Source organism: Sander vitreus, chromosome 18 (assembly GCF_031162955.1).
Source record: "Sander vitreus isolate 19-12246 chromosome 18, sanVit1, whole genome shotgun sequence".
In the NCBI taxonomy this organism is placed as follows: domain Eukaryota; kingdom Metazoa; phylum Chordata; class Actinopteri; order Perciformes; family Percidae; genus Sander; species Sander vitreus.
This window is the reverse complement of record NC_135872.1, coordinates 6,892,540-6,901,963: the sequence shown is the minus strand read 5'-3', so window position 1 is coordinate 6,901,963 and position 9,424 is coordinate 6,892,540. Positions and strand designations below refer to the sequence as shown.

The 9,424-nt window shown below is 40.0% G+C and overlaps 1 protein-coding gene and 3 non-coding genes across 4 annotated transcripts; 3 read left to right on the top strand and 1 right to left on the bottom strand.

Moving 5' to 3' along the window:
• The first annotated feature begins 94 nt into the window (after positions 1-94).
• trnay-gua (transfer RNA tyrosine (anticodon GUA)) lies at positions 95-183 on the top strand. The gene is given in 2 exon segments: positions 95-131; positions 148-183. It is a non-coding gene; the product is annotated as a tRNA-Tyr (tRNA).
• A 392-nt stretch (positions 184-575) lies between these two features.
• Positions 576-648, top strand: trnaa-agc (transfer RNA alanine (anticodon AGC)). Its single transcript has one exon. It is a non-coding gene; the product is annotated as a tRNA-Ala (tRNA).
• A 1,948-nt stretch (positions 649-2,596) lies between these two features.
• Positions 2,597-2,669, top strand: trnaa-agc (transfer RNA alanine (anticodon AGC)). The gene has a single exon. It is a non-coding gene; the product is annotated as a tRNA-Ala (tRNA).
• Positions 2,670-4,222: 1,553 nt separating this feature from the next.
• ccdc25 (coiled-coil domain containing 25) lies at positions 4,223-8,863 on the bottom strand. Its single transcript, XM_078275063.1, has 9 exons — positions 8,680-8,863; positions 8,461-8,508; positions 8,252-8,291; positions 7,809-7,860; positions 6,684-6,759; positions 6,332-6,435; positions 5,485-5,687; positions 4,959-5,004; positions 4,223-4,741 (listed from the first exon to the last, which is right to left on the bottom strand). The coding sequence occupies exons 1-9, from the start codon at positions 8,702-8,704 to the stop codon at positions 4,712-4,714; spliced, it is 624 nt and encodes a 207-aa protein (XP_078131189.1). The 5' UTR covers positions 8,705-8,863; the 3' UTR covers positions 4,223-4,711.
• Positions 8,864-9,424: the final 561 nt, after the last annotated feature.

Genomic DNA, 9,424 nt, shown 5'->3' with positions numbered 1-9,424 from the left:
AAATTTTAGGCTGCATGATCGAACGTTGTAATTATTAATTTGTCGAAAATGAAAGTGCGCCAGTTCTTCACGTTATATTCAGATCCTTTCAGCCCCTTCGATAGCTCAGTTGGTAGAGCGGAGGACTGTAGAGTGTAAACATGAGACATCCTTAGGTCGCTGGTTCAAATCCGGCTCGAAGGAGGTACCTTTTGGTACAGGAGTGTTTTTAACACGAAAACAGCTAGTGCTAGCAACACCTGTACCCTCTAAGATAGCTTGACTACCTGCGCAAAGTTAGCGGTTGGGTCCGGTGTTTTTATGACCGTCAAAATGAATGGCAGTCAATGGGATGCTAACGTCGGGTGATCGCTTTGTAGCATCAAAATGGCGCCATAGGAGATTCGAGCTCTGAAGCGAAGCTTACCCCCTTGGCCTTCACTGGTCTCCGTCCAGAGCAACGGGATCTGTTGGTCCATTCTATATACAGTCTATGGTCTCAACATGGCACCATAGGAAGTTCGAGTTCTGAAGCGAAGCTTACTTCCTAAAACATGTGCATTCATATAGTGACATCAGGACAAGTGAAGCTTCATGGGGGATTAGCTCAAATGGTAGAGCGCTCGCTTAGCATGCGAGAGGTAGCGGGATCGATGCCCGCATCCTCCAGTTCTTCTTTTTACTTGAAAAAGGATGACTTCTCCAGACTTCTGTCCAGTTTTTTCTGCTTAACAAGACAATTTCATGCCAAGATGATTGACTTCCAGACGGTGAGGTCGTAGCTTTTTAATACAGTTATGTACAAAAACAAGCGGTGTACTAATAAACTCATAAGGAACACGCCAACTTATTTTTGTCTTATTCACCGTATCCCCCCCCCAGAGTTAGATAATTCCATACGTACCCTTCTCGTCTCCATGTGTGTCGTAACTCTGTCTGACGCCCCCACCGCTAGCCTAGCTTAGCACAGATCCTGGAGGTAACCGGCTCCATCTAGCCCACTGCTCCCAATAAGTGACAAAATGGATTTATCTAACTCGATGAATAAGCTATAAGTCCCAATAAGTCGGCGTGTTCCTTTAAGATCAGTGTTATGTTTTGGTCATTCGATTTTCATATCATTAACAGGTATTAAAAAAACAAAAAAAAACAAATGGTTATTTGATTTTCGTTTTAAAATACAAAATTGAAAATTGAAATACAAGGCGTTTTTTCCTTTTCATGGTCAAAAGGGAATGTGAAAATTTAAAACATGCTTCGATTTTCATTTTCTATTTCATGTAACAAAAAATTTAATCACTAGAAAACAGAAATGGAAAAAATGCCAGTTTTTTCATATTCTGAGACCGGATGTTGCATTTCCAGAGCTACTAGTAGCACGTTCCCTTAATTCATCCATGACTAGCACCGGTGTAGCCTACCAGTTTTGCGTTAACCATAGACCGTTAAAGGCTTTAACCCAGGCTGCAGTTGAGGGAAAATGTAGCCTAACTTCCTGAGCGACTTTTTTTGCACCTCTTTACATAAATATAGGCTACATAAATGGCTATGATGAAATACATAAATGAGGCAATACATATAAACGCATTAGTCATTATAATTCAATAGCCTGAATACATATGTTTTACTTTTATTTATTTCCGTCTATTTATTTGCACGTTATAAAACACGACAGATTCGTCTAATTCCCAGTTTAGCTAGAGCGGGTTAACGCCAGCTCTGCAGACGGACCAGAGTCAGTCAGCACCGGGGAGCGAGCCGGCGACCCAGGTCGCAGGGCTGGTGGCTAGCTGCTAGCTAGCCAGCTGCAGCGGCAGCAGCGAACATTAGACCCAGTACCGGAGGTCTGATCCCCATGATCTGATCCGGAACCGCCGGTGACTTTCTGCCAGATCAGCAAGCTCAACGGCAGCAACAGAAAGTTCGCTGGGATGAGACTTTGACACTGTAACGGTAACGTTAATGTAACAGTAACGTGACAGCCGTGAACTGAAAGTCTATTTCCCCAGCTGGTTTGACTCTCTTCGGGCGAAGTTGTCTGCGGCGGGTAGAGACAGAGAGTCAGAGGAAGGCAGGGAGAGAGGGGAATAAATAAATGTGACATTATGAAAAAGTCCCTCCAAGCATTATGAAGAGTATAGGTTTCCAAAGTAAGTTTAGCCTGGGCTGAAAGCAACACTGGTACACTGGCGCTGTTGCACTGGAAATGAGAATATCCTATATCATACATATGAGAAAAAAAGAGAAAATCAAAATCAAAGCATATTTTAAATTTCTCCCATCCCCTTTTGACCATGAAAAAGGAAAAAAACGCCTCGTCTTTCAGTTTCAAATTTTGTATTTTAAAACGAAAATCAAATAATCATTCGGTTTTTTTTTAATACCTGTTTGTGATATGAAAATAGAATGACCAAAATATACACTGAACCTTTAAGAGCAAACGGGCTAGATGTGTGTGAAACTACGCTGCAACCCCTGAACTGGGACACAGCTTCTGTATCGTAAAAACCTCGTTTGGGAATTGGGACACGGAATCCATCACACTTAACAACTTTGGAATCTGTTAGTACTATTCTAATTACATATATAACGTTACATCACACACATGAGATTTCACGGGGGATTAGCTCAAATGGTAGAGCGCTCGCTTAGCATGCGAGAGGTAGCGGGATCGATGCCCGCATCCTCCAAATTATTTCTTCTTTAAATGAAGACGGATCTAGTGCAGCCTGAGTCATAAAGGATAGCATAATGTTGCTAATATGCTCATATCATTCTCATCATATAACAAAACTATATGCCCAAAAGTGTATGAATTATCAACAAAGTCTCTGTTGTATTTCTAAAATGTGAATCCTGGTCCAGTATACAGCGTGTCTTAAACTGTACTTATTCAAGGAATACATTTAGTGTTTTTCTTTTATAAAGCAAGAGCTGAAACTGAAAAGATTAAGAAAAATGTTACTTTGCCTGCAGAGAATAAAAAATATATAACATCAAGTTATTGTATATGGTAGTATCAAGTGTCCTCACTAATTTCCAAATAGGAAAACCTCCTGTGTCCACACAAATAAAAGCCCTATTTAATTGTCTAATTATTCATCAATCTACAGAGATCAATACAATACATCAATTCTACAGAGTTTTAGGTAGAAAAAGAATAAAGGGAAAAAATATTAATTTCAAATGACAGCAGGACATGTAGTCATCAGATCCTTTAAAATATATAAATGTCTGATTCCCAACACCTACATTTACTAATATAGTATAGTATTCAGAACATTTGCTGGTACCCTTTTCAGGAGTGCTGATTTATTGTTATAATCAATTACCTTGGTGCTATGACACATAACATGTTGGCAATTGAAGTAAATGAACTAAATTACAGATGTTAACTCAAAAGTGAATATGAAGACATTGTGTGAAACACCGTAACTTTTTTATTTTACACTCAAAGCACCACATGGAACTGTCCTGTGAACCTTCTTACATTAAGCTGACAGCAGATCCTGACAGAAGAGTAATTCAGTCATTGTCAAACAAACACACGTCAGTGCCACGTTAAAGAAATGAGTATCGGCATCTGCATTTTAGACCTGCAGATTCTCTTAATACAAATCAACAGGATGTCGATGTGTTGATTTTGCCACCTACAGGAGAGAGAAAAAATAGCTGCTGTGTTCTTACAGTAACACCTGGATGACAGAACTGTATCTGCTGAATACCTGGTAGAGTAGATTAGTGTCAAAATTGCAGTAGATGACTTTCCCTGCCTGCAGACAGTGCACATAAATCACCATGCATATATCTGCAGGTCTAAACTGATGGAGCTGTTACATATCTCATCCTGATTTCATTCTGCCGGTTGTGAAAGCAATGTACAAAGATGGGTCTCACGCGAGAGGTTGTGGGATCGATGCCCGCATCCTCCAATATATTTGTTTTTTCTACCACAACACAACCAACATGAGATGCAGTTATTATATATCTAATCCTCATTTCATACTGCAGGTCCAGTATTGAACGTGTGACAGTACTGGCCCTATTTGACAAAAATAAATTTTTTAAACTCAAGGTTCACTTACTGGAATTTTTAACCAAACTTTCAGTCGACTGTGAGACGTGTTTAAAAAATACAATCTTTCAGAACTTCAGTAGCTCCAAACACTACGGTTCTGGAGTTGGATGATAATGGCTGCGACTGGTTTATAGTGTTTTGTAAAATAATATCAGGGCTTGTCAATGAATATCTATGACTGAATTTAATACATTGAATTGTATTGAATAAAATCTGGCATGCAGAGAAATGAACACATAAAAAAAGTGAACAGAATGGTTTGCAGGGTATTAAAAACAACCCGAACACTAGTTATATCATACATTAGCATCAGTGAAAACACAGTTATGCTATTGAGTGTTTTCCCTCTGAAATTATCCTCAGCATTGTTGCTGTCCTGTGTTTTTTTCTCCACAGTCCCTTGATGAAGAAGCCAGGCAGCTTGGTTTGGTTTGAAATAAGTGTCTGCACGTGGAGTAAATTCCCAGCGCTGTCCCCCATTGGCTCGCTTTCTGCTCCAAGTGTCCAAAAGCAAAAAAGGTATCCCTTTGCCTTTGTTGTTTCTTTTAATGTCGGTGCAGAGTTAGAGCAAGCAAAGCAGCGGGGGAGCATCCTGACAGCAGGTTAGAGTGGTGGAGGGGGAATTCGGTCCGCTTGCTACCCGGTGTTCACCTCTCACATGAAGTCGTCCGAATCATTACCGTCCTGCAAACGACAGGCAGTGAAGCTCAAGTTAATGTGGTGAAAATATTTTACTCAATGAAGTGGAGTGACCCCAACTGTGACTTCTCTGTATGATCTCAGAACTCTTAAATCATAGCTCGGCCATGGCCTAAACACAATCAAACACGGCAGATCCCCTGACCGTCTCTTTCCGGGAATTCTTTAAAAAAAAATACTGATTCATATTTGTTGTCCTCACCTCATTAGTCTTCATATTTTCACACTTCATCAGTGCAGTGTAGCTCCTGGGGAAGGAAACCAAAGCGTGACAAACTGATACATTTAAAGAGGATTTAATAAAAACTCTTAAGTATGCAGTATGGCTCTAAATTATTGGCTTTAGTAGCAGTAATTCAGAAGTCTCAGGATGTTCAGACAGTGTGAGGTGGCCATTATTTTAAATGCTTTAGCAGAAGATCCCAGGAACTTCACCCAAATGTTTCCAGAAAAAGTTTTTAGAGCAACTTCTTTAAATGTCACGTACTGTATAATGACAAATAGTTACCTTTCCATCAGTGAATGTGAATCCTGCACCATGTTTAAGAATGTCGATGGTTGTTTTCAGTATTAAACTAATTGAAAGCTAGATTTGCCCCAGAATATACAGTACAGTCTGATAAGAAAGTAAAAGCCACTTCAACAACACTTCAAGCAAACTATTTGACAATATTGTGATGTGTTCATGTTCGATCCAACTTGACTAAAACAATGCCATGGGGACGTACTTGAGTTCCTCCATCTCTTTTCTCATCCTCTGCTCTTCCTTCTCTTTCTTCTTCTGGTCTTGGAGCTGAGCTTTCTTCTCGTTCCTCTCCTCTCGGTCTCGCGACTCTTTCTCTGCCGCCAGGTCGGGGAAGCGTTCCACTTTGGTTTTCTCCAGGCGGTTTATGATCTCATTGACCTTCTTCTCCACCGCCACGATCTTCACCTGCGAAACACAGTGGCGAACATGACAACTAAAAGTGGTCCGTCAGTGGCGTTAACAGACTCACGATTAGGGTTGGGCATCGTTTGGATTTGAACAGTTCTGATTCCAATTCCGATTCTTCCTTTCGATTCCGGTTCTTATCGATTCTCGATTCCGACTCTTTGAGGGGTGGAGTTGAAACGGGTCGCATGCTTATTTCACAGATATGAGGAGAATGTTATTATAATTCAATGGTCATTTACATTTTTACAGGGCTTTTTCAACATAAAATAAAGCCACACTTTAGAGTGCTGCTTACTGTGCTCCAATGCTGCAACCCAACAACAACAACAACAACAACAACAAGAGCCTGGAAGTACAGGGGTCGCTACGGAAACCAAAACTTGCACGTGTTAAATTTGGAACCGATGATCGGATTCAAAACGAAAAATTGTCACCCTCTACTTGACGCTGCTCAGCAAAACCTGATATTGAGCAACAAGTTGTGAATTTCTCTTGGCTGCCATTCATATATGTAACTGTGAAAAACTATTTAATCACAGTGAACATTAAGCCTTCATCGGATGTAATCTAACTTTGTTTTATACCCTTTTTTTTTCCTCCAAAGTTTAAAAGGGTTTTCATTTCAGTGCTGGTCTACTGACCTCTTTCTGTCGAAAGAAGCCGATCTGTCCTACGTCCATGTCTCCGGTTTTCTTCAGGTTGGCCCACGGCGTGTAAACCACGTTAATGTTGTTCATCTTACAGCCTGGCAGAATACAACACAGTTTAATTGATCATACACGTGTCACTCACAAAAAAACAAACAGAAGGCTTTGACAGGATGGCTTCTCAGGGCAGTTGTAGCATGCAGCTTTTCTTTTATACAGCAGATCTCATGCACTTTGATCAGCTGTGATAATCAAGGCTCTTATTCTGAAACCCATCGCTCGTGGCTGATACCCGATGCCAATCATTCTACAAATGACATGACTTTATCATCAAGCAACTCTTTACCTTGGATGCTGTTGTTTTTCACCAGCTGTGCACAGTCTATCAGCACCTCAGGGGGAATATCATCTATTGATTTACCCTAGAAAAGACACACAGTGATCAGCAGTGCACATGTGCTCGGTGGATCGTTGAACAGTGTCTGAAACCCCTGACCCGTCAGACAATTCTTTTTTTTTTTAACTTTCCGAAACTGACAATCTGACAATCCCGCCTTCTTTACGCAGCGATTGGTCGGTTATGCTCCTTTTCATTCTTTACTTCAGACAAACTGAAACAAAGTGTGGCACATAATCCCCAGGTGTATGATTCTTTGCATCTCACCACTCGCTAGGACGACAGGCTTCTCACCTTGCTTTTGAACTTGCCATTCTGAGCTGGTGTAAACGGCCTATCATACAAACTAGTTTGTTTCAAGCATATCCCAGCGGCCTCAATGTTACATTTGATCTAGGGCTTCTTCTACATTGCAGAGTCCCAATGCATTAGACAACACATACATAGAAATGTACGTTTTAGTGTTTTGAGGGAGAAAAAAAAGAAGGAATTTTACATTTTACATCATATTTTAGGTGCTCAAAGATCAGTCAACAAGATCTGGCACCCTAAAAGTGGTTCTGGAAAATGTCTGCTGTATTCAACAGCTAAAATACATATGTATTTCATCAACCTTTTTTAATTTTTTTTTTATTTAATCTTTATTTATCCAGGTAAGTCGATTGAGAACAGATTCTCATTTGCAACGATGACCTGATCACATTCACACAGTTCCACATTCATACCTGGAAGCTGCCCAGTACAACCACAGTCTGATCTGCTGGCCACTGAGCAGCTCCACTGGAGCTGGTTGGGGTTAAGGGCCTTGCTCAAGGGCACTTCAGTGGTGGTAATGAGGGAGGGACAAGCGCTGCTCTTTCGATTTCCCCACCCAGATTTTATCCTGTCGGTCGGGGGATTGAACCGGCGACCTCCTGGTCACAAGCTCGCTTCTCGCATCTGAGCATCATTGTTGTCTCACTTGTGCCGTATTGCACAAGGCTACATGTAAATTGACCTAAGAAAGCTCTTGATACCAACCAATGCTTGTGTTCATACGATTCAGTTTTTCGGGTTCATTGTTTGACTCTTTACCTTTGGCAGTCTCAGATAAACGTGAGCCGAAGACAGTTTGTCCACATGAAACCTGGACGTGGGAAAAGCAACAAGACATCATTAACTCGTAATATTCAGATTGATATTTCTGTTAATTGTGGTAACATACATTATTTATTACAAGATATTTAACTACATCTGTTCAGCACTTTAAAGCTGTGGTAGGCACTTTATTTTGGGAGTCCTTTGGCAAAAATTCCATAATAATCTTTCAGCATATTGTAATTCAAGTGGTCTGAGAGAAAACTTGACTTTCAGGCTTTAAATAATGTAGCCGGTGACAAAAGACTTTGGCCAATCACAGGCCATTTCAGAGAGAGAGAGAGTTCCTATTGGCTGCACAGACAGAGTTTCTTCTTTCTACCCACTGCACTGCAGTTTTAATTGTTAAACAAACACTTAAAAACGCAAGAAAGCCTTACCAGATGTCTTCAGGCCATCCGTACTTTATTAGATCCTCATCTGCAAAAAACAAACTCAGCAAGTTAAGCGTTGATGTGGCATTATTTATGGCATATTACAAATAGTAGTTCAACAAAGTAATACAATAATCAGAGAGACAGCACAAGATTAAAGTTATACAGAGAGCGTCATGTGTGTGAAAAAGGTGATCTAACGATAACAAACTTACTTTCATATTTATCTTTTCCCATGTAGATTGTGTGGGGAGGGTTCACCACTGAGAGAGAAACAACAAATCGAAAATGAATGGACGAAAACAGCAATATACGCGGGCACGAAGCACATACAACACACAGAGTCGCATTAAATGAGAAATAAAGCTTTAGGATATTGGCTAATCAGGGCTACTAGCTAACATTACTGCTAGCTCAGCTGTGGTTTTACTCACCGGCACTTGTGAAGTAAAACACCATTTTACGTGGATTAAAACTCGCCACTAAAAATGAATATTAAGTGTATATAGTTTGAAAGCTTACAGCTAATTATGAACACAAAGAAATATAAACAGCTGTGTGCTGAGTGATCGTTGTTGCTGTCACTTTTCGCATGTACAAGTTGACCCGGGAAGTTAATAGGTAGTTGCGCTAAGCTACAAAGATTTAGCATGTACTTAAAAGGAAGTACCCACATTTGTTTTACAAAATAAAAGCTTGACATTCCATAAATTGGCCACTGTTCCAATCTGGAAGTTTAGAATATGAAAAGAGACAAACAAGACCCAGGGCAGAGCCAGATGTTGTAAATATTCCATGCTCAGCCCAAACCTAGGAGGTCCGGGACCATAGAATAGAATATAAATTATTTATTGTCATTGCACAACAAAGGACAACAAAATTAAGTAGCAAAACAGTGCAAACGCACACATATAAAACAGAACTAGAAACAGAGAGACAAAAACAACAAAAAACTGACTGTTTTAAGTGCTGTATGGTGAATTCAAAGATAACTTCCCACATTTTTGTACAATAAAATACCAAACAGGTTATTATCAGAACAGACTACTTGCACAGATTGACCTAAACTTCAATGATCTTTCACAACTGTGGTATTTTAAATACTATCGATATATACTGTATGTAATTATTTAATTTTATGGTAATTATTACTGTCATTGAGTGGAGATAAACTATTAT

Excerpts from the sequence above, each read along its gene's own strand:
- ccdc25 (XM_078275063.1), bottom strand. The coding sequence starts at position 8,704 with ATGGTGTTTTACTTCACAAGTGCCG. Across the intron at positions 7,861-8,251 it reads GGATGGCCTGAAGACATCTG|GTTTCATGTGGACAAACTGT; the intron begins GTAAGGCTTTCT and ends TCCCACGTCCAG. Across the intron at positions 6,760-7,808 it reads TTTATCTGAGACTGCCAAAG|GGTAAATCAATAGATGATAT; the intron begins GTAAAGAGTCAA and ends TGTCTTTTCTAG.